Source organism: Molossus molossus, unplaced genomic scaffold (genome assembly GCF_014108415.1).
Source record: "Molossus molossus isolate mMolMol1 unplaced genomic scaffold, mMolMol1.p scaffold_m16_p_17, whole genome shotgun sequence".
NCBI lineage: Eukaryota > Metazoa > Chordata > Mammalia > Chiroptera > Molossidae > Molossus > Molossus molossus.
Window position 1 is genome coordinate 8,354,607 of NW_023425352.1, and position 23,244 is coordinate 8,377,850.

The 23,244-nt window shown below is 54.0% G+C and overlaps 2 protein-coding genes across 4 annotated transcripts; both read right to left on the reverse strand.

The window, feature by feature from the left end:
• Window positions 1-4,683: 4,683 nt before the first annotated feature.
• CALY (calcyon neuron specific vesicular protein) lies at window positions 4,684-14,335 on the reverse strand. Of its 2 annotated transcripts, XM_036265518.1 has the most exons (6): window positions 14,236-14,335; window positions 8,363-8,517; window positions 7,207-7,320; window positions 6,397-6,510; window positions 5,056-5,393; window positions 4,684-4,827 (listed from the first exon to the last, which is right to left on the reverse strand). In XM_036265518.1, the coding sequence occupies exons 2-5, from the start codon at window positions 8,495-8,497 to the stop codon at window positions 5,076-5,078; spliced, it is 681 nt and encodes a 226-aa protein (XP_036121411.1). In that variant the 5' UTR covers window positions 8,498-8,517; window positions 14,236-14,335; the 3' UTR covers window positions 4,684-4,827; window positions 5,056-5,075. The 2 variants fall into 2 exon arrangements, with proteins under 2 accessions (XP_036121411.1, XP_036121410.1); XM_036265517.1 differs by having other exon boundaries at window positions 4,684-5,393.
• Window positions 14,336-18,497: 4,162 nt separating this feature from the next.
• FUOM (fucose mutarotase) lies at window positions 18,498-22,428 on the reverse strand. Of its 2 annotated transcripts, XM_036265463.1 has the most exons (6): window positions 22,333-22,428; window positions 21,537-21,605; window positions 19,921-19,991; window positions 19,648-19,746; window positions 18,994-19,067; window positions 18,499-18,792 (listed from the first exon to the last, which is right to left on the reverse strand). In XM_036265463.1, the coding sequence occupies exons 1-6, from the start codon at window positions 22,415-22,417 to the stop codon at window positions 18,726-18,728; spliced, it is 465 nt and encodes a 154-aa protein (XP_036121356.1). In that variant the 5' UTR covers window positions 22,418-22,428; the 3' UTR covers window positions 18,499-18,725. The 2 variants fall into 2 exon arrangements, with proteins under 2 accessions (XP_036121357.1, XP_036121356.1); XM_036265464.1 differs by lacking the exon at window positions 18,994-19,067 and having other exon boundaries at window positions 18,498-18,792.
• Between the last annotated feature and the right edge of the window lie 816 nt (window positions 22,429-23,244).

A 23,244-nucleotide genomic window follows, 5' to 3' on the forward strand; every position in this document is an offset into this window, starting at 1 on the left:
TTTTTAAAGCATGAGAAGAGCTGGTTTTAAATTTAATTATAAAATTTTATAATTAAAAAATTTAACCCAGCAATACTACTTCTAGGAACTTGCCCCTGATAATAAATCTCCAATAATAAAAATACATATTCTTAGTTTCCAGTGTGGCTCAGTTGGCTGGAGTGTCATTTTATACACCAAAAAGTTTCAGGTTCAATTCCTGGTCAGAGCACATACCTAGGCTTCGGGTTAGATCCCAGGTTGGGGCAGGTTGGGGCTGTGCAGGAGACAGATCGATGTTTCTCACATTGATGTTTCTCTCTCTCTGTTTCTTTCTTCCTCTATCTCTGCAATCAATTAAAAAATACACACACACACACACACACACACACACACACACAAAACCATATCCTCAGGTGAAGATTAAAAAAATAAACATGCATAAATTATTCATTGTAGCATTGTTTGTTTTGTAAAATATTGTAAGCACCCTAAAGGCCATATATAGGTAGTTGAGTAAATAGGGTGCATCTGTTTTTTGTCTTAAAAAATTTTTTTTTATTATTCATATTTTAGAGAGAGAGAGGAAGGAAGGAGAGAGAAACATCTATGTGAGAAACATTGATTGGTTGCCTCCTGCAGGTACCCTAGGGGATCGAACCTAAAACCTGGGCCTGTACCCTGACCAGGAATCCAACTGGAGACTCTTTGGTACATGGGATGACATTCAACCAACTGAGCCACACTGGCCAGGGCTAGAGTACATCTATTAATGGGCTACTAGGCAGCCCTGAAATAAATGAGGAGAGTTTCTGAGCACTGGTATAGATGATCTCTAGTATATGTTGTTAAGTGAATGTGATATAATAACATAGATTTGGCTTTTGTCCCCAGTTCCTAATGCAGAGCTCCTAAAATCCTTGAATTTCCGAAGTGCTAGGGGTGTCTTTTGTTACTCATAATGGCAGTTTATGCTAATAAGCTGTCAAACAGTTTCCTGATTGGGGGATGGTGCTTGTCTCCCAAAGACCAAATGCATGAGAACGTGGACACCTCTCTCTGGAGAGGGGGCTGGATACTGGGTTATGAAAACTCTTGAACAAGGAGAGCTGGAGAGCTTCCAGGTTGGTGGACACATGGGGTGCTGGAGGCTTGGTGGCCCATCCCACCCCTTGGCCTGTGCATCTCTTCCATCTGGCCATTCCCAAGCTGTATCTTCTATAACAAGCTGGTAATGTTGCTGATAAGTGCTTTCCTGCATTCTGTGAGTTACCTTAGTGAGTTATTGAATCTAAAGGGGGGTCCCCCATATTTGTAGTTCAATCAGGCAGAAGTGTGGTGGCCTAGGACCTGACACTTGCGAGTGGCAACTGAAGTGGGGCAGTGTTGTGGCTGAGCCATTGTCTCTGGGTGGTCAGTGTCAGAATAGAATCGTAGGACACCCAGCCAGTGCTGGGGAATTTGAGAAGTGGTTGTCAGCGTGGGGAAAAAAATAACCCTCCAGTGAAAATGTGCAGTAGGAGAAATAAGAAAATGTATGTGTACCTGTTTGTTTTTGCAAAAAGTTATGATATAAATAAGGATGCTGGACTAGAAACTAATCAGACTGTTTTCCTTCAAAGGGTGGGAGAGGTGAATTCTCTGCGACACCTTTTGTATAGTTTTGCCTTTTGGAACCAGGTTAGTGTTTTACATACTAAAAACAACAGAATGAAATGAGCGGAAGTGGAGGAGAGACCCTGAAATGGAGTGCAAGCAGCAATGTGACTGCTCTATATTTCAGAGGAATGAAGAACACACACCCAGATAACTCTGAACACAGCATGTGACTATTAGCCTCAGATTAAAGACATCTTGAAACAAACACCAACCAGTTTGTAGGCTTGCTTTGTGGTGTTAAGGGTTACCAATTCTGAAATGAATTCCAGTGCACCCTAAGACTGAGCAAATAAATACACTGAGGATAAGGGGAACCAGGTTTCTCCCTTGGAAGAAGGGCATTATCAATGCGGAAAGGGAAAATTAGAATAAACCCTGAGGTTTGGAGTTGGGATTGGGAGTTTTACTATGAATTCGTGTATATTGTATATGCATATAGTATAGAGATATTGTGTGCATACACTGTATAGATTTATGTGCATTTTGTCTACATATGTGTATGGAGTTACACATGCACATGTGTATGCACCCATATATACTTCAGAGAGGAGGGAGATACAGATTGTGTGTGTAAGTGTGAAACCCCCCCCAGCTCTAACCACTGAGAGTGCCTATAAGCAGTCAGCACAACCAGCACCCAGGGCAGTACAAGATGACTTGCAGCATCCTTGTGCCAGTCTTAGGAAGCACTCAGAAGGGTGGGGACCTGTCAGAAGGACGACTCCCATGGCCAGATATGTAACAAAGTGAACATAAAAATAAATAACGATAGTAACAGATGTCAAACCACCAAATAAAACAGGAATCTATGGGTCACACCAAAATAAATAAATGACAATAAATAAAGGGGGGGGGGGAAAGGTGTTCCTTACAGTCAACTAACAGAATATCAACTAATAAGTGTAGAAGAAATGATGGACATAGCGTCGCCACTTGGAAAATAGTATCAGCGATTCAGATAAGGATCAGCCGTGGATGTGAGGCTAGGCCGGGCGTGTGTGATGAGGAATGAATAGTTACATAGTCTCAAAGCACCTTTCCACAAAAAGTGTATTAATTTACAAAGGAAAAATGTTAACTGTCCAGGGTAAAACCACTGTCAGAATCTACCTCAGCCAAGTGATTCAGGTTAACCTCTCCAGTGATGGACACCAGACCTCTTGTGTGTCCCAGGGATGCTGAGGAGGACACAGCAGCACTTCCTAAAACACAGCCTCTCCAGCTGATTGTGACAGTGCAGCATACACGTCGAGGTCAGTCTACAGAGTATCTATATGCTTCAGAACTGCCCAGGTCATGACAGCCCGAGCTGTCCCAGGTGAAAGGGGGGTAAGAGACAATGCAACGTGGGTCCTGAGTTGGGTCCTCGGTCAGAATTTTTTTTTTCTTTTTTTCTTTTTCGACAAAGAACACTATTGAGACGATTAGCAAAATATTAATAAGGTATGTAGATTAGATAATAGTATTGTATAAAAGTTAAATTTCTGATTTTGATAATTGCATCGAGTGATGTAAAAAAAATGCCCTTGTTTTTAGGAAATCCACGTTGAGGTATTTAAGGGTGAAGAAGCAGCTGCCTCTCAACTGGCTCAGATAGATAGATAGGTAGGTAGATAGATAGATAGATAGATAGATAGATAGATAGATAGATGAGTTGTTAGACAGATAATGATGGATAGATTGAGGTATGGATGGATGGATAGATGGATAGATAGGAGCCCAGCAATTAAGGACACTGCATGGCCAAGCCTTTGCTGACCCCCCAGTGCCACCCTCCTCCTCACACCTCCAAATTTGCTCCCACCCCACTGCCCACCTCGCCTCCTTGTGCCATGGTTTCCCTCATACCCTACTTCCTAGGCACTGCGGACTGTTCCTAAGCTTCCCAGAACCCCCTCCACACACCTTGCCACCTAGGCCTGGAGGGTGTTCCCCAGCCACCAGCCCTTAACCCCCAGGCCCAGCACCCAGCTCTGGGTTGGACTCCTGACCAACTGGCTCTGGCTCTAGAGCGGTTCCTGGATACCACCGAGACCACCCTGGGTTCTCATCCAAGTCATGGGGCTCCACACTGGGGCTGAGGGGGCTCTCTCAGTCACCCTGACCCATGTGTGGTGTGCTCACCCACACTGTTGGGCACTGGCATCTGCCACTGCACAGTGTGCGGAACGCAGGCCTGTCCTGCCTCCTGCCATTTTCTCTGGCTGCATGAGCTCCCAAGGCTCTGTCACCCCACCTCCAAACCCAGCCCTGAGTCCCAAGGCCTGAGCTCACCTCCTGCCATGTGGCATGTCTGGGCCCAAGATCAAAGTCATCAGAGGTGCTGGGGGAGAGGGGGACACAGGTCTGGCCCACCCAGGTTGGGACATACCTAGAGATGTCCACAGCCAGAGGCAGAGGGGTGTGGGGTGGGGGCTGCCCTGGGTGAGAGCTGCCTGGATGGGTGAGGACACTCTTGACAGCTCCAGGAGTCCACGGGCCCCTCAGACCTCCCACCTCCCCTGAAGGCAATGGGCAGTGTGGGGCCTCCAGGCCCAAGGGATGGTCTTATCCCCATCCCCTCCGGGAGGACCTCGGCGCCCCTCAGATCTGAATGTGCTCCTTTCCTCATTGGGTCACTCATGCCTGCAGGCTATGAGGCTGGGGGCACAGCTCGGAACAGGAATCTGTGGGTGCTGCCCAGAGCCGGGGCATTCAGATGTCTGTCAGGTGGACGGTGGTGACAGGGCTGGGTGCGGGGTTGGGGGCAGTCAGGGGTGGACCCCATACCTGGAGGCTGCCCCAGGTGCAGGTGACGTGATTGTACTATAGCCTCTGAGAAAAGACAAGGCCCAGTGCACAGGTGGCTTTGGCCCCTGGACCCACCGCACAGTGGCCCCCTCTTCCTCCCTGTGTAAACCGCGTGCTCAACTGACTGCCCCACCCCATTCTTCAGTGGTCCCTTGGGCCGTGGGAACACGAGGCAAGGGCTCACCCACATGGGGTTGGGGGGGGCAGGAAAAGGCCGGCGAGATGGAGGATGCTCAGGATAGACAGCAGACCAGGTGGATGTGAATCTTTACTTAGAGAAAAGCAATGGAGCTAGAGGCTCTGGGCGGTGGGTGTCAGCGGGGTTCTGGGGACAGGGGCACGACCACGTGGCGGGACAGCGTCTGGCGGGTCGGTCACAGGTTCTGAGGGCGGGGAACGCTACGAAGAGCCGAGGGGTGAGACAGGAGGAGGGGTGAGACCGCCCACTTTCGTGGGGAATCCGCTCTCCTGCCCCGGTCCACCTGAGCCCGCCCCCCACGCCCCTCGGGCACCCTGGCGCGGGAGGGACAGCACCCCTGGGTAAGGCTGGCGGGGGCGGGGTGGTGCGGGGAGGAGGGTCTGCGGCTCTGAGTGGTGGCCTGGCTGGAGTGTCCCCGGCTCACCTACCGGCTGCGGCGCGGAGGCCGTCACTGCGGGGCCCGGGCAGGGGGCGGAGCGCTCCCCTCTGCCTTCAGCGCCGCCTCCTCGGCGTGAGCGGTGGGCTTCCCCGGGGGCTCGGTGGTGGTGCCCGCGCCCGCCTGGGTGGACGCCTTGGGCCCCTCCTTGGGCCCCTCCTTGGGCCCCTCCTTGGCGGCGCGGTGGCCCTGCCTCCAGGCCGCCGGCGGCTCGGTGCCTTGCTTGCGGCTCAGCGGGTAGGCGCCGATGGCCGCCAGGATGCTGCGGTGGCGCTCGGGGTCCATCTCCGCGTAGTACATCTCCAGGGTCAGCGGGGTGCACATCTTATGCTGTGAGAGGGGCGGGTCAGGGCAGGGCGGGCCCGAGGGTCTGGCGCCGGGAGGGGCGGCAGCGCTGCCCCTGGGCTCAGGTGTGCCAAGGGCGAACTCTCGTCAGTGGCATCGACCACGAAGTGGAAGCCACATTTGTGTGCCACAGGAGAGAAGGGCCGTGACCTATAGGATTTCCTGTCCCTTCTGCTTTTGAGCAGTTCGATAATACTGCACACGAATGACCCTAAATACATTTGTTTCTGCCGTAATTTCAAGCAACTCAGAAGTGGGGGATCCATGGAGAGTCAACCCCTCCCAGAACGAGGGTGTGAAAGGGAGGGGCTCCATGAGTACACTCAGCCCAGCCCAGCCCTTACCCAGAGGACACCCAAGGGAATCCCAGCGAGTGAGGGGTCTTAACAGGGAACCCCTGGGAAATATAGCAAGGCCTCCCAGGCCCCTGTGGGTGGGGGGAGCACTTCCATCCCAGAAACACTGGAGTTAGGGTGAATGGAGCAAATTGCACTACTGAAAAATTAAAGGCTTTAGAAAAATACACTAAAAATGATCTAAATACTTACTAAAGTTAAGAGAGAAAAAAGAGAAGGGAGAAAGTATTTGCCAACTATGGAGAAAATGTTAATGCCATATTACAATACTACGAGTCAGCGAGGAAGTGACCGGGAACCCCCCAGGGCACCTCTGGCACAGAGCAGGTGCCGAACGGGGAAGAACTGATTGTCCAGCTCACCTCTGTCCGCTGCACCTTCTACCTTAGGTTTCACTTACTTCTAACTCACAGGAAGATCAAGCCTCTCACTAAAACACCTTTTCTTTTAATTTTCCAAAAGAGTATTTGAATATGTTCTGGGGCGGTTACGGGAACACAAAGAGCTTTGGAAATCATGTTTCCACAGGAGTGGGACGGGCCCTGGGCTCACCGGGGGGCACCCATCCCCAGGCTTCCACAGGAGACCCCCCAGGGCCCCTCCCACCCTAGACCCAAGCTTGCCTGCCTTACCCGCAGCAGGAAGCCATCTGGGCAGGTGAACTGGTCATACCAGATGGCCTTGTACATGATCAGAACGCAGCCCATGAGCGCCATGACAAAGGCGATCATACGTGCTGTGGGCATCTGCAGGTGGGGGGAAGCAGAGGAACCCAGTGTGGGAGAGGGGCACTGAACCCAGCCTGGACTCCTGGGGCAGCCCTCAGGGTGCCCCTGGCACACAGCTGAGACCCCACCCCCACCCCACTCGCCTCTGGTGGGGGCGTGCGCTTCCATCTCAGAAACAATAGGGGATAGGGGCAGGTTTTACTGCTAAAAAATGAAAGCCTTTAGAAATAGTACAGGGAAAAATGAGAAAAATCATCATTAGTAAAGTTAAGAGATAAATAAAAAAGGGTGGGAGAAAATATTTGCCAGAGCATATAGCAGGAAAAGTGACTTTCCATAGTATGTAGAAAACCAAGTCACTAGGGAAGAGACCAATGACCTGCTGGGAAGACAGTTACACAGTGCTCAAGCAAACTGCCCACAGTGGCTGTCACTCACTGTACAGCCACAGGTCAGCCTGGTGCTGCTCAGCCCCAAGTCCCTCAGCAACCCCACCCCTAAGAAAACATCCTTATTCCCCACTCCACCCTGCCTCTGCACGGATGCTTCCTGTCCAACTTTCCTGACAACAGGAGCCTGAGCGAGGGGTGCCAGCCTACCGGGCCCAGCCCTGGGCGCTCACAGCCTGTGGCTGTCTCAGCACCTGGACCCTGATCTGGCCCCCCATGGGACTGACTCCCCCACTGCAGCACTGGATGGAAAGGGCTCCGTTACCCCACGTCCTTCCTCTGGGTTGGTGCAGGCCAGCTTCTGGGCCTCCAGGTCCGGGAACTTCTTCACTGGGTCCGCAGAGGACAGCCCGTATTCCGTCTGGGTCTTGATGACCACCTGTGCAAAGAGATGACCCAAAAGGACGCTGAGCTGAGGGGACTGGGGAGGAGGGGGCCTGGCCTTAGCTGCCCGGCAGTGGTACAGGTGCTGACCATGTGCTGGGACTATCTAGTACATAGCTGGGATCCAGTGACTATAAGCTGAGGCCAAAGGAAAGTGGATACTGCAAGTCTGCATGGTAGCTATGAGGCCTGGCCAGGCCATGGCCAGAGCCCCTCCATCTGCTGACTACCTCCAGTTCTAAGGGTGCCAGCTCTCCCCACCAGCAGCTTCCCTTGATCTCCTCTTCCAGGGTGTCAGCCCTGACTTCTTTTCTGGCTCCCAGAGTATTGAGGGCCCACAGAGGGCACAGGGGCACAGGGGCACAGGGACACAGGCAGGTGCAGTTCCATGCTCTGGGTGTTCCCTAGGGACAAGGACTAACCCATGGTACCCGCTGAGAAATGGGTCCAGAACTGTAGTAGATACAGCAGAAGCCCGGATCACTGGAGAACTGCCCTCAGCCAATGCCTGAGGTGGGGGCGGGGGGCTGTCCTCATGGCTCCCAGCCAGTAGCTGATGGACTGGGATACAGATGGCCACCTCCTTGCTCCAGGTAGGACAGTCTTGGGGCCACTCATACTCCGGAGCGCACATGGGATCAGGTAGGGCTACGCTGAGCTCTGCTTCTCACAGATTCCTGCTCAAAGCTCTCCCTCCACCAGCCACTTGTCCTGGGACCCCATCTCAGGCTTGATCCAAGACACAGTGTGCCCAGCAGGGGAGGGTGGGAATTTTGCTTGCTGAGCCCCCTTTGGGCAGCACCATGGGCTGGGGCCATGTTCTAGATAGTACACAAATTTTCAGTCACCTGTGGCCAGGTTACCCATTGACAGATGAGGAATGGCTCTGGGTGACGAGGGAGCAGATTGTATGTGGCCCTGGGGTTTCTGCCCCTGTGGCCCTTCCTCCGCCTGCTCTCCTGCACATTGGAGGAGGCCACACCCCTTTGCTCCCAGTGCAGGCTGAGAAGGACCCCCCACTGGCCCAGGCCCCTCACCTGGTCAGAGAACGGTGGCTGGAGCTGGCTGACATCCAGGGGACTGATCAGAGGGACGAAGTCCATGGTAGCCCCATCCTGGTCTCCGGGGTCTCTGCCCAGCTTCCCAGAGAAGCTGCAGCCCAGCTTCACCATGATGTACGGTGGGCCTTGTCCTGTCCAGAGGCAGACACGAGGTCACTGCCTACTGGCCACCTAGCAGATGTCCACCCCAGCTGGCTTAGGACAGAGAGGGTCCAGAGAAGGCTAGCCCCAATGTTCCTCATACAGAGCTGGGATGGGCCATGGGTGGCCAGGACAAACCTAGCTGAGTCCAGCCACAGGCTTCTAGTCCTTTCCTGGCCTCTGGGCCTCACAGCCATGCAGGAGATGGCACCGCAGACCAGCGACTGTCCAGATATACAATGGTGACAGTCTTCCACTTGCCAACCATTTGAGGGCAGCGATTCCAGTCAACAGAAAACAATCCCTGATAGAAGCTTGAGGTGGCCAGACTTAGCAAATAAAAATACAGGACACCAGGTCAAATTTGAATTTCAGACAAAACGAATGTTTTTTTTTTTTTTAAAGTGTAAGTACATCCCATGCAATTTGCAACATAGGACATACTGACTCTAAGAAGTTCTTCGTTGTCTATTTGAAATTCAAATTTAACTGGGCATCCTGTGTTTTAACTGGCAACCTTCCTGGAGATGCAGGAAGTAACGAGAGCTACAGAAGAGGATGTGGGCGAGTAAACCAAATGCTACATGGACAGAACAGGGTAGCAATGGTGTACACAGGGCTGGGCTACCTGGAAAGCGGGCATCCCCAACAAGAGCCAAGAGTCAGGAGGATGAGTGGGGAGATGGTGGAGGGGCCCGCATGGCCCAGAGGAGGGTGAAGGTTCCCCTAAGACTGGGGAGGTCATGACTATTTCACCTCTAGGCCAACTGCTAGGAGAAAAGGAACACAGCACATCACTTCCAAACTGAAAAAGTAGAAAAACAAAATATACTCAATCAAAAAAATTCCAGGCCCAGACAGCATCACCACTGAATTCTACCAATCATGTAAGGAGGAAATAATGCAAATTTCATACAAAACTCTTCCAGAGAAAAGAATGAAGGAATAGCTGGTGAGGCCAACCTAACTTTGATCTCAAAACTTGACAAGGACAATGTGGGAGGGGACATGGCAGCAATCCCTCCCCTGATCATCAGTGCAAAGGCCCCACATGAAATGCAAGCAAACAGAATCCAGCAAGATAGAAAACAATAACACATCATGAAAGGTGGGGTGTATTCTGGAAATAAAATTTAGTTTAATATCTGAAAAGTGATAAGTATTTTTCACCTTATGAACAGAATAAAAAAGACAAATCATCTCATCTATTTCAGTAGTAGCTGAAAAAGTATTTGATAAGGTTCAACATTGGTTTGCTGTTTTAAAATCTATTAGCACAGAAGGCAACTTTCTTAACCTGATAAAGGTCAACCATAGAGATCCCTGTACCAATCCTTACTGAGTGTGAATGATGGAAGCTTTGCCTTTAAGATCAGGATGGAGACAAAAAGGCCCTTTACTATGAGTTCTGTAAATCATGGTTCTAGAAGACTTAGCCACGCTGTGGAGCAGGAAAAAGAAAGAAGAGAGGATTGGATAAGAGAAGGTCATACCCGCGTTATTCACAGATAAAATATCTCTTGTGAATAGAAAATCCAAGAGAATCTACAAGTAAATTACGAAGATTGAAAAGTGAGTTCAGCAAGTTGATGGACTTAAGTTATTCAGAGATCAATAATACTTCTATATATCAGTAATAAAAAATTAGAAAATACTTTTTTTTTCCCCAAAAGATCCCTTAAACAGTATCAGAAATGGCAAGTGCTCAGGAATAGGTCTAATGAGATGAAGAGGACCTCCGTGCAGAAAACCATGGAAAACTCAGTCAAAACATTATTACTGAGACCACATAAGACCTAAATTCCTTAAGTAAATAGAGAAAGATATGGTCATAGATTTTGGAAGTTTCCATGTTTTAAAATATCAGTTCCCCTTAAAATGTACCTGTGGGCCCTGGCCAGTTTGGCTCAGTGGTTAGAGCATCGGCCTGCGGTCCCGAGAGACCCAGGTTCGGTTCCCACTAAGGGCATGTACCTTGGTTGCAGTGTGGCAGCCACTAGATGTGTCCCTTTCACGTCAATGTTTCTCTCTCTCTCTTCCTCTCTCTCCCTCCCGCTCTATCTGAACAAAAATAAATAAATAAATAAATAAATAAATAAATAAAATGTATCTGTGGAATCAATAAGTACCAATTAAAATTCCAACAGAATTTTTTGTGTGATCTTGACAAGCACTGTAATTTGATATGAAAGTCAGAGGAACAAGAACACATCTGACATCTTGAGAAGGACAAGGGGGATTCGTGCCAGGTGCCCAGCTTATTATACAGCAGTGGGATTAAGCTGTGTGGTACTGATGTGGTAGACAAAGACCACGGTGACAAACCCTACACATGAGGACCACTGATTTATGACAGAGATGTGACTGCAAAGCAAGGGGGATGGCCACCTTCTGATAAACACATGTCCATGTGGAAAACCCCAAACCCAATCCCTACCTCACACCACACACAGAAATCTACTCTCAATAAATCAGCCTGAGTTGGAAAAATGTCTTGAAGACAATACACAATGTTTTTCTGGTCTCAGGGAGGAAACAAGTTCTTCAATATGATAAATAAGCACTAACCATAAAGGAAATATTGATAAAAGGACTGCATTAAAGTAAAAAAATTTTGCCCTGGCCGGTTTGGCTCAGCAGTTGGAGCGTTAGCCTGCGGACCAGAGAGTCCTGGGTTCGGTTCCTGCTAGGGGCACGTACCATAAAAAAAAAAAGTTAACAAATTTTTGCCCACCAAACCATAGCCTTCAAAGAATGGGAACAGAAACCAAGAAGGTATTTGCAACCTGAAAATGACAAAGAGCTTATTGTGGGTTCACAAGCTCTGTCCAAGTCCTGACCCCTAGATATAATAAAGTTAAGATGGGGTCACACTGGATTACCATGGGTCCTGATCCAATGACTGGTGTCCTTCCTTATAAGAAGGAAGACATTTGGACAGACACCCAGGGAGGAAGCCATGTGAAGACCAAGGCAGAATTGGAGTGGTGCAGCCACAAGCCAAGGGACAACAGGGCCATGAGAGGCTGGAAGAGGCAGGAGCCTCAAAGAGAGCATGGCTCTGCCAACACCTTGATTTCCAACTTTTGGCCTCCAGATCCCTGAAAGAATAAACGTCTGTTGTTTCAAGCCACCCAGTTGTGGTAAATTGTTACCACAACCCAAGGATGCCAATGGCCTCTGAAAATGTCTCCTCCCTCTCCACTGTCTGCACCCCGCTGTGAAGACTGCTGTGCCTCTCAACCCCCAAACTCCAGTCCTAAGGTGACCTCACCATCCCCAACCGTTCTCCCTGTAACTGCTCCACCAGAGGTCGGTACCCACCGACCCTCAGGTGACCATCCTCTTATGCCCCAGTGGGTTCCAGATGTGGGCAGGCGGCGTGGGAACAGAGGAGGAGACCTGCCCAGGCAGAGTGGCAGATAGAGGCAGGGCAGAGTGTGGCTGGCGCAGGGCAGGGAGTCTAGGGCTGTGCGGGGCATGTGTAGGGGTTGGGTGGGGCGCGGGCAGTCAGGAATGGCCACTGCAACACGGACTGGAAGCGCCGGCTGGGTAGAGAGAGGAGCCGCCCCCATCGTGGACTACCGGCCCTCTGGGGAGGAGGGTCCTCCTAGGTCTCATCCTTGATGTGTTTGCCTGGCTCCATGACCCGACGGATCTACATAGAGCCCGCCACTCCCACCCCCAGGCTAGGGGCGGGGCTCTTCCCGAGGGGAGGCGGGGCCTGGCCGGCGCTTAGCCTATAAGGGCGCGCGGGCACCTCGGCTCCGGGCCCAGGCGGGCGGGCATTCTTCACGCTGACGATGCAGACGACATCTGCGCTCGGCGAGGCAGAGGTGGTCACCGAGCCATCAGAATATAAATATAAAGGCGTCCAGTTCGAGGAAGAAAATAGAGCTCCTGTCGAGAAGGGACCGACGGGAGACTGCAGAGGAAGGGGCCGGGGGAGGTGGGGGCAGCAAGTGCCCAGGGCTTGAGGGGAGGGAGGGGGGAGGGAGAGGTGCGCTACCCAGGAGGAGACTGGACGCCTTCACGGGCCGGCCCCAAAACCCGGCCTGTGGTTTACAGAATTGAGCGCGGTCAGTCTCAGACTGGTGGCCATGCCCGCTGGAAGACAGTCTCCGCCCGCCCCATCCCCATAAGGAGCTCGGCTTCTGAGGTCGGTCCCTTTTGAGCCGAAAGTAAGGTCCAACTCCTCCACGCAGCATGACGTCCACGTTACATCGTCGCGGGTTTCTATGGCAATGGAGGTGAACCTAAGAAGCCTCGTCTTCGTGCAGAAAAGTAGTTATTTGGGGTCCTCTGGACCTTCCGCGTCTAGTTCCAGACCCTCGTGCCCGGGTTGGAATGCTGGGGGGGAGGCTGGGCTGCATGAAGGATCTTTCCCTGCCCCGTCCCCCCTCCCCCCTCCCGCCAACATGCTTCTCCTCCGCTGTCACGCGACCCAGTGGGAAGGCTGAGCTCATTCACATGACAGACACAGAACTCCATGAAACGGGGGAGGAGGTCGTCCCTACTCCTCCCGCCCGCCACTCGCCCCCCACCCTGCGTTGTACTTGTGTCTTCTCCAGCGGGTCACCTGCTCCCCACCCGCAGTTGGCTCCCCGGGCGGCAGGCGGTGCAGGCCTCTTCACCGAGGCTTGGGGAGGGGGTACAGAATGAGCGGCAATCCTGTACTGATGGATGGATGGATTGGGGAGGGGGGGACACGGACCCTTAGTTGATAGCTCACGAAGCTCGGATGCAGGGCACGTCACAGATTCGCTTTCGCACCCCCCCCCCCCCCCCCGGGATGCTGCGTCAGGCGAGGTGCGCGCCAGTGCGCACTGGCACGTGTCGAACGTACAACTGCGGAGCGCAAGGGGCCTGCAGTCTTTGCTGAAACCCAGCAGATACCCCCCTCCCCCAGCCCCCTTTCCCTCAGGTACCCTCCTGCCCCTCCCCCTGCAGGGTTTGGCTCCTGCTTCAAGGGCAGGTTGACTGCGGGCTAGCAGCCCAACCAGGAGAGGCCCAGGACAGCGGGGCGGGTGGGAAGGCCCGGGGCTGCAGCCAGCTTCAGCTTCTCACGTACCAGTCACCTGTGGCCCGGCATCCGGAGCCTGCGTGCGGCAGGTGGTTCTGAGAAATGCCCCTCTCCCGGCTCCAGGCTTCCAACCTGCCACTCAGCCTTCCCCACCCCACCTCCGGATGCCTGGAACGTTTTTCACTGCGGTGGTGCGATGCCCTTCCTGCCAACCCCTTCTACCCTCACCCTACTCCCCGACACACAGGCAGAGGGGGGTCCTGGAATGGGCACCTCCTCCTCATCTCAGGATGCCCAGCTCTCGCAGGCTCTCTCAGACCTGCAGGGGTGGAGTCGGCTCACGGGGAGGGGGCTGCAGTCACCATGGGGAAGGGTGATGTCCAGCAGCCCTAATCCCACCCAGCTCCCCCACTCTACTGAGGACGGGGGATGTGTGCAAGGCCGGACACCTCGGCCCTTCTGGAAGGTCCAGGCAGCAGTTCGCCCCGCAGAGGGGTAGCGGACGTCCGGGAGGCCTGGGGACAGCAGCCCTACTCGGGTCAGCAGAGACCCCAAGGTCTCGGCCTGCCCGCCATCGGGTCCACCGCAGTGACCCCCCCCTACACTCCCCTTGCACACGCACCTGCACACTCTCGCCCCCCCCCCCCCCCCCGGCTCCACAGGGATAAATGTGGAAATGGCTCACAGGCGGCTCCAACGGGCTGCTGCGGCAGGATGCGGTCTCCGGACGAGGATGCGGTTCCAGACGCTTCGCAGCCGCAGCCGGGGTGGGGCGGGGGAGGGGCCGAGCCCCAGACCGAGGCTGCTGTTGCCGAGGAGACGCAGGCTGGGGGAGGGGAGCCCGGCGCCAGCCCCCAACCGGAGCTGCACTAGGGCCTTACAGCCTCACATCCCCTCAGACTCACACACACACCTCACTGCAGGGGACAGGTACCCTGGCCAGCTGACCCCTGACTACTCCTGTGCCTGGGCATATCCGGGCTCTCAGACTTTCCCTCCTTCCCCCTTTGGTCAACTGGGTTGAAGCACAGCTGGGTTTGGCCCTCGCCCACTCGGAGGAGGGCCTCCTTCTTATGTTTCAGGTCTAAAGCTCCTGGCTGTTAGCTTTCCTTGCGCAAGCCAGTCATTCTTGGTCACTGTTGTGCCCCAGCGCCAGCCTTGTGTGCGCAAGAAGGCGCTCAGCAGGTGTTTGGTGAGCCTCAAGGCAGACCTGACCCCCGCCCCCCAAGGACTCAGCCCAGCTCACATCTGGAAGCCAGCAGTGGCAGCAGCTCTATCAGTGCTCCACCCCTTTTGCTGTTGAATAGCGTCCCTTTGGGATGTGCCCCATTTATCCATCCATCCACACAGGCCTCTGGACTGTCAGATTTTTCTTTTTAATGTTTTTAATGATGTTTTAGAGAGGAAGGGAAAAATAGAAATATCCATGTGAGAGAGAACCATTGATGGGCCGCCTCCTGCACGCCTCCCCACTGGGGAGCCAGCCTGCAACCTGGGCATGTGCCCTGAGGGGGAATCAAACCGGGATATCTTAGTCAATGGACCACACTCAATGCGCTGAGCCACTCCAGCCGGGCTGTTGGTTTTGTCTGTTAGTGTTGCTGTGGACTTTCTTGCAGTCCTTGTGTGGACACAGCCTTTCGGTTCTCTCGGGTAGGTACCTAGGAGTGGAGTTGCTAGAAAATGCTAAACTTTCTTCCAAACTGGCTGCACCACGGTACATTCCCACCAACAAGGTATGAGGCTCCAGTTTCTCCACCCTCTCATCAGCACTTGTTACTGTCTTTTTTATTTATTTTTAAATTATAGTCATCTGTATAAGTTTGCTAGTCCCACCCCCTACCTCAGGGGAGGGGAGAGGGGCTGGAGGTGCAATCAATCACCATGGCTAAGAATTCAATCATGCCCATATAATGAAGCCTCTATAAAAACCCAAAAGGACAGGGTTCGAAGAGCTTCCAGATTGGTGAACACATGGAGATTTGGGGGGAGTTGTACTCCCAGAGATGACATGGAGGCTCTATGACATTTCCCCAGACCTTGCCTATGCATCTCTTCCATCTGGCTGTTTCTGGTTATATCCTTTTATGGTAAACTGGTGATCTAGTAAATAAAATGTTTCTGAGTTCTCTGAACCACTCTGGCAACCACTCTGAGGAGGCGGTCACAGGACCCTCCAACCTAGACTTGTGGCTGGAGTCTGAAGGTAGGGCTGGGGGACAGTCTTGTGGGACTGAGCCCTGAACCTGTGGGGTCTAACGCCATCTTCAGGTAGATCAGGGTGGGGAATGTCTGGCCCCCAGGCCATATAAGGCTGGTGAAAGCAATTCCAGTGAACATCACGTCTCACCAAATTAGCCTGACCAAATATAGAAGGCTAATTTTTAAGTTGATAATTTTGTATGGTTTGAGAATGTTATAAATATCCAAATGGCCCTTGACAGAAAAAAAAGGTTCCACACCCCTGAGGTAGATGGTCAGTTGAGTTGAAGGGTAGCCCAGCTGGTGTACCAGAATTGCTTGTGGTGTGGGACACCCCACACACATACATTATTATTGGTGACCAGATTCATTAAAGGTCCTGGTGCCAATACAAAATGGGCAGGAGACTGAGTATTCATGACACCAAAGAAAACAGATGGAAGGCAAATAAGCCCATGAGAAGATGCTCAACATCAATAATCAGCAGGTAACGCCAATAAAAACTGGAGGGGACACCAGCACCTGCCCATGCACCAGCGCAGCTGACAGAAAAGACAGATGAGCACCCAGAGCTGTCAGGACGAGGAGGGGTCAAGAACTTTCACTCCCTGTGGTGGTGATGTCAACTAGGACAGCGACATTGGAAAAACAATTTGGGAGCTTCCTAAAAAGTTACACACCCACCTTCTGTGACCCAGCCCTCTGTCCAGACTGGGGTGTGCATGGTCACAGCAAGCATATCTGTAACAGCCACATACCAGACACAACCCAGCTCACGCGTCCACATTATGGGAAACCCACTGATGAGCAGCAGAAGCATGTTATCAATACACACGACATGCACAATCCCACAACAAGCACTGAGTGCAAGAAGCCAGCCAACAGAACACATACTGTCCCACTCGTGTGACATTCCAGATCATGCAAACTGGCCTGTTCTGACAGAAAGCAGACCAAGTAGGGGGACAGGAGATGCAGGGTAACAGAGGTGTTGCATGGCTCTCTTAAGTGTAGATGATATCCAAATATATACATATTTTTTAAAAAGATTTTTTATTGATTTTTTTAGAAAGAAACATCAATGTGAGAGTGAAACATCAATCAGCTGCTTCCTGCACACGCCCCCAGCAGGGATCAAACCTGCAACCCCAGGAACCTTTCGGTGCATGGGACAATGCCCAACCAAGCCACACCAGCCAGGGAGATGTCCAAATATAAATATATATTTTTCCTTTATTGATTTTAGAGAAGGGAGAGGGAGCGTGAGAGAGAAACATCAATGACAGAGAACATCAACTGGCCGCCCACTGCATGCCCCACCTAGCGACTTGGCCCACAACTTGGGCATGTGCCCTGACCTGGAATCGAACCAACGACCTCTTGGAGCATGGGTCGATGCTCAACCACTGAACCACACCGGCCAGGCACCAAATATATTTAATTGTACACTTGAAATGTGTAGTTTATCATGTGTCAATTCAACCCCAATAAAGCTGTTTAAAGGCCCTTGTGTGGCTAGCAGTGGCCATGGGGTCTGAAGTTAAGTCCTGGCAGTGATGGGCCCAGAACAGGGTCCCTTCCCCAGGCTGAGCCCCAGATCTCCATTCAATGGGTTTGCCAGTCCCCCAGGCTCTCGGAGAGGTCAGGACACCGGCCCCTACATGGGAGCCTCCTCCAGGCCCTGATGGACAGAGACCTGGGAGCCCACAGTCATCCCAACTTCCACATTCACATGGCTGTAGGAAGACCTAGAGGAAGAGGGATCTCAGAGAGAGACCCTGGAGTCCAGGACAGTGGCTGGTGGGAATTTCTTCCACCGAGACCCAGTCTGAGCATCTCACCGGTTACAACCTCACAGGCACCATCTTCAGGCCAGCCCTCTGCCTGGGCAGCCCTCATCCTCCCATCCTTTGCCTCACCCCCACCCTCATTTCCCAGGACAGCTCAGGCTCCTTTGTATTCAGTAGGCACTCAACCGCTGACTGGGCTGAGGGAACATGGCCATGGGGCCCAGCTGGCACCCCAGGCAGCTCAAGCCCTCTAATTGGGGCCACCCCACCCCCATCCCGCCAGCACCCTGACATGTGATCACCCCCCAGAGCCTCCAAACCAGACTCTACCACCTACTCTCCCGCCTTTGGGGCTGAAGGAAGGGCCTTGGTGTCCTTCTAAGGACCACCTCAGTGTCTGTATCTTGAAAGACTAATGTAGAAGCCCCCACCCCACTCAGGGCCACCTGGGCAGCCACTGCAACCCCTCCAGGCCTCCTGCAATGTGCTGAGTCACCACAGCCCCCAACCCAGGGCCCCTGCTCAGGTGCCCAGGTCTCTAGATCCTCGGGTTGCAGCCAGCATGAGGGTGTCTACTGTGAGCTCTTGTCTCAAACCCAGGAGGCCAAAACCTACTGGGAGGTGGAGGCCTTACTTACAACCTGAGGCTCCATCTCGGGCAGGTGGGGGCTGCCCTCTGGGGAGCCAGCAGCCTCCCTGCACTTGGCACAAACAAGCCTTTGTGAGAATGGCGCTGTTTAAAACTGAGACTGAACGTTGATGTCATTACACTTTTTTTTTTAATCCTCACCCAAGGACATTTTTTTCATTTTTTGTTCAGATAGAGTGGGAGGGAGAGAGAGGAAGAGAGAGAGAGAGAGAAACATCGATGTGAAAGGTACATATTGAGTGGCTGCCACCCGCATGACCAACCAGGGCCGGGGATAAACTGCAACCAAGATACATGCCCTTAGCGGGAACCGAACCCGGGTCTCTCTGGACCGCAGGCCGATGCTCTAACCGCTGAGCCAAACCGGCCAGGGCGATGTCATTACACTTTTCAGATCGAGAGAATCCCAGCCTGTCAGCAGTCCCCCAAGAACCTGCCAGTTCCAGAACCCTGGCTGGGTGAGGTCTGGGTGTTGCCAGGCAGGGAAGGGCCTGCTGGTGGTGTCGGTCTCAGGGGTCCTGATTTTTCACCAGCCTAGGACAGGGCTTCGGGGGCCAGGACCCCCTTCTTGAGGATGAGGTTTCCGTAGAGGGCCGTCTCCCTGCACAAGGAGCTGAGCTGAGCACCATGCTGGGCCAGGGTGCTCAGACCCCTGCTCCATACCACCTGCTGGACAGCTCAACTCCCCAATTCCCATCTGTCTCAGTGGGGCAGGGGCTGAGCAGAAGGTGGGGGGGGGGCTCTGGAGTGAGGAATGACCCAGTCAACCCATCAGGACCCAGTGGATCCAGCCAGAACTCACCCAGTTGCTACAACAGCAAAAGCCTTCTTGGCCTGCTGATAAAACTCAAACCTCTCTATCTTCGCTAGGGGGCTCTGGAAGGCAAACCAGTGTGGTTAAGGGACCCTGCCCAGAAACCTTCTGGGCCCGGAGGCATGACCTCTCTGAGCTTCATTTCTATGGTTCTTCAGGCCAGGGTCCCCAGGATTCTTGGCCTCCTACCTGCAAGGACCAGGGACTGGGGTGGGGGGCGGGGGGCAGGGGGCAGGCTATGCTTGGTGGCCACCTGCCTGGGGCCCCTGAGATGGAGCCACTGTCCAGGATGGGAGCCCCAGGTGTCCTCTCTTCAGGTAGGTCCTGCCCAAGACCTGTCTGTGCAGGTGGTCCTGGGAGGACAGGCTGGACCCCTTGCCGGGTGGGATGGGGTGGAGGGTGACACACAGAATCAGGCCAGGCCTCTGACCACAAGATGGGTGGGGGTCTGGGTGAGGGCCCCAGGCAGATAGGCCAGGATCCTGGGAAGAGTTAGGAGGCTGGGGGCAGGGTCACTTTTTCACTGAATAGGCGCTCACACAACTGTGGGGCAGAGTTTGGGGCCTATCTTTCCTTCATCCCAGGCCTCCAAGGAGGTGCAGAGCGTCTCAACCCTGTTCCCAGTGGGGGCAGCAGGCTCACCAAGCAGCCAGCCTCTAAGAGAATGGACTGGTAGTTCCTCCACACCGGGGTCTGGAGGCCCCTCTCCCTGTCGCTGGACACCAACTCCATGACAGCAACCTGGAACAGAGGGGTTAGCTCTGTGGCCCACCCACCCAGCTTCCCTGGGTGTCTCCAGCCCCCCCTTGTTGGGTGACGGTTAGGGTTCTTCTGATTGGGTAAGAACACTCTGGGGACACATGCCCCCCAACCAAGGCAGGTGGGCCCTCTGAGGTCTGGAAAAGGGGCCCTCACCGGGCTCTCCACATAGGTGTCCAGTGGCAGCAACTTCAGCACGGCCTCCAGGAGCTGTGGGATGCCCAGGCCTGAGGGTAGAGTGCTCGCTCAGACTCCAGCCTCCTGCCCAGCTGCCCGCAGCACCATCCAGCAGCCGGGCCTGGCCACTCCTTTCACACTGGGCCTCACTAAACCAGCAAGGACAGGCTTGGGTCCAGGACAGCGGGGCCACAGGCAATTGCTGCCCATCTGGTGACACTCATCAAAGTCACACTGGTGTCTACTCGCCCTGGCTACCTCCCCTGGCACTGGTCCAGCCCTGACCATCCCTTTCACTCTGTACCATGCAGGTTGTTGGTGGTAACCTCAAACACCTGTCTACCAGGAGGGGTGCCCGGCTATCTCCTTGACCCCAGAGTCCCAGAGTTGCCACCGTTAGCCCGTGACAAGGACAGTGGGGTTTGGGAAGAGGACTCTCTTGCCCCAGGCCCCCAAACTTGTCCCACTTGGCCCCGAGGCCCGAGCTTTCCCATGAGGTGGGCTTCTGATTACTGAAGCAACACACACTTGATAAAACTGGGAAATACAGGAGCCGATGGAAAGAACTGGCTGTAATTTTCCCACTAAAGAAAACTCTGTGTACCATCGAAGTGCATTTTCTTCTGCCCTTTTTCCTGCAAATCTACATGATTAGACTTTTCTGCCTGTTTGACTCTGAATCCTAATTGCCTGCCTCCACTAATGAGCAGTGTGTGTGACTTGTGGTTTACTTGAACACTCCTTGTATCCCAGCATTCAGGCTTTTCCCACGGCCCACCTTGCCCCACCCTCCTTGGGGTCACCTGGCCCAGGCATGGCTGGTTAGCTCCCTGAGTGGGGAGTGGTAGCCAAGGCCACTGGATCAGGATGGGGTCCTCACCTCATGGCCCCCTTACTCTCAGTACTGCTGACTTTGCTCCTACCATAACCTTGAGCCAGGTCCCTCCCAGCCTCACCTCCTATCCACCTGTGAGGGCCAGAGAGTCTTTGAGCATGTGGACACCTGGAGCCTGTGAGGTCACCAGTATTGGGATTTTTAAATTTAATTTTATCTTTATTTTTTATCCTCACCCGACATTTTTCGATATTTTGTTCAGATAGAGTGGGAGGAAGGGAGAGAGAAACATCAATGTGAAAGGGGCACATTGAGTGGCTGCCACCTGCACAACCCAACCAGGGCCAGGGACAAACTGCAACCGAGGTACGTGCCCCTAGCAGGAACCGAACCTGGGTCTCTCTGGACCATAGGCCGATGCTATAACCGCTGAGCCAAACCAGCCAGGGCAATATTGGGATTTTTACATCAGGTTAAAGGCTGAACACCTGACCTGATCTGGAGGTGGAGGGGGATCACTGCTCAGTCAGCCAACAAGGTGCCTAGCCTCCATTTTCCCATTTTCAAGTCACCAAGTGGTGTCTGAAATAGGTCACTGCTGGGGGCTGCAGAGAGTATCTTGAGGGTCCTGGCACATGGGTTACTGATGGGTGCCCGGGGAATGGCTGGATGTAGGGGCCGAGCTGTAACGCCTGGAGAGCTGGAGCCAGGACCACTGCTCACCCTCCCCAACCCACCCTGCAGAGGGTGGCATGCTCACCATCAGCACGGATCTCCTCTGGGCCACACTTGCAGATGGAGGAGGTGGGGAAGTTCACGTCTGCAAGAACTGAACAGCCAGCTGGGTTAGGCATCCCAGAAGGTCGGTTGAATGGGTGGACGAAGGCAGTGGGGTAACTGATGGCACACTTTAGACCATGCCCACTGCCTCCCCACCCCCACCCAGCAGGGAGTGGGGAGGGGTGGGAAATCCAAGGCCAGGCAGGAGAGGGAGTTACCAGGTGTAGGAGAAACTGCAGGTGTTACCAGGATGAGGGCAGAGCTTGGACCCACAGCCTCCACCCTGAATCCCACCCACCACCCCAGGAAAAGAGAAACAGCCACACACGCACACACGCACGCGCGCGGATATGACCACCTGGGCAGGGGCCTGGAGTATGAGCAGCACACAGGGCCTGAGGCTGGAGAGGGGACGATGGCCGTCAGGCACCTCCCCGCTTCTTTATACTTGGGCTGTGGGAGGGACCTGCCCTGCCCTGACATAGCCCTGCCCCGGCCAAGGGCCACCTGTCCCAGTGATCGCCTGGGGCCCACCAAAGCCTGGGCTGGAGCCTGGGCCCGCTGGAGCCTCATGGGAGGGGTGGGATCCTACCCTGAGGAGGGACAGGGCAGCCAAAGCAATGCCCCCACCTTAGGATCCAACTCTTCGGGGCATGGGGACAGTATGGTCCAGGACTCCTGCGGAGAGTTCCTACCCCCACCCCAAGGCTCCTCCCCCGACTTGTGCCCGGAGCAGGGGCGCTCCGATCCCGAGGCTCTGTCCCCTGTCCACTCACCGATGGAGTCTCCGTGTCCCATCCGCGCCAGGGCGAAAAGCAGCTCCGGGGACAGGAGCGCGGGGACGCCCTTCAGCACCACCATGATCGCACGCGGAAGGGGCGGGGCCTGAGGGGGCGGGGCCTCCAGAGCGGGAAGGGGGGCTGTTAAGCTAGGGTGTGTAGTGGGGAAGGTAGGGCAACATCCGGTGCAGCCCCTGAAGGCACTTTGAAGGCACCTTTCAAGAAGGCCTCGTGACCCTCTCCAGGTTCAAGACCAGTACACCCGTGCGTGTTTCTGGTCAGGGCTCCCCATGCCTCCTGGTGTCCTGGGTTGGGGAGACCAGGTAGCGGGCTTACTTCCAGGGCCTACCTTGGAGGGGACTGGAAGGGCTGGCAGAAGGGCGAGGGGCTGTGTGCTGGGAGCAGGCGGATAGGGCTCTCTCCAGCACCACCCACCGACTGGGAGCCACTGTGCCTGTCTGGATTCCTGACCCACATAGGCTGTCAGAAAGAATAACTGATTTAGGGTTAAGCCCCTAAATTCAGGGATCATTTGTTAGGCAGCAACAGCTGACTAATGTAGGGGACTCCTGTGCCCTGTCAACACTGCCCTTGGCCTCCAGCCCAGGTGCCTGTGAGTGCACTGGCCTGGTCATACCCTCACGAACCCACCACCAAACTCATTGCCCAGCCTGCAGATGGGCTCTTGCTTAGCCCCAGCGGGCCCTCTGAGCTCTGGCTCCTGACAGGGCTGCCCTGTCACCCACCCAGCTCCGAGTACTTACTGCTGCCTGCCTAGCAGGAGACGGCCCAACCCAGAGCCCAGACAGGCCAGCCCAGGCCAGGCTGTCTCCCATCAGAGCCCAGCATCATCCACTTTGTTCCCAAATGGACACCAGGCCACAGCCCTCAGCACTGTGGTGACACAAA

Coding starts and splice junctions, on each gene's coding strand:
- CALY (XM_036265518.1), bottom strand. CDS start 8,497: ATGGTGAAGCTGGGCTGCAGCTTCTCTGGGAAGCTGGGCAGAGACCCC. Junction 7,321..8,362: donor AGCCACCGTTCTCTGACCAG/GTGAGGGGCCTG, acceptor CTCTTTGCACAG/GTGGTCATCAAGACCCAGAC. Junction 5,394..6,396: donor CAGATGGCTTCCTGCTGCGG/GTAAGGCAGGCA, acceptor CCCCTCTCACAG/CATAAGATGTGCACCCCGCT.
- FUOM (XM_036265463.1), bottom strand. CDS start 22,417: ATGGTGGTGCTGAAGGGCGTCCCCGCGCTCCTGTCCCCGGAGCTGCTT. Junction 21,606..22,332: donor GGGACACGGAGACTCCATCG/GTGAGTGGACAG, acceptor CTGGCTGTTCAG/TTCTTGCAGACGTGAACTTC. Junction 19,747..19,920: donor ACACCTATGTGGAGAGCCCG/GTGAGGGCCCCT, acceptor CCTCTGTTCCAG/GTTGCTGTCATGGAGTTGGT.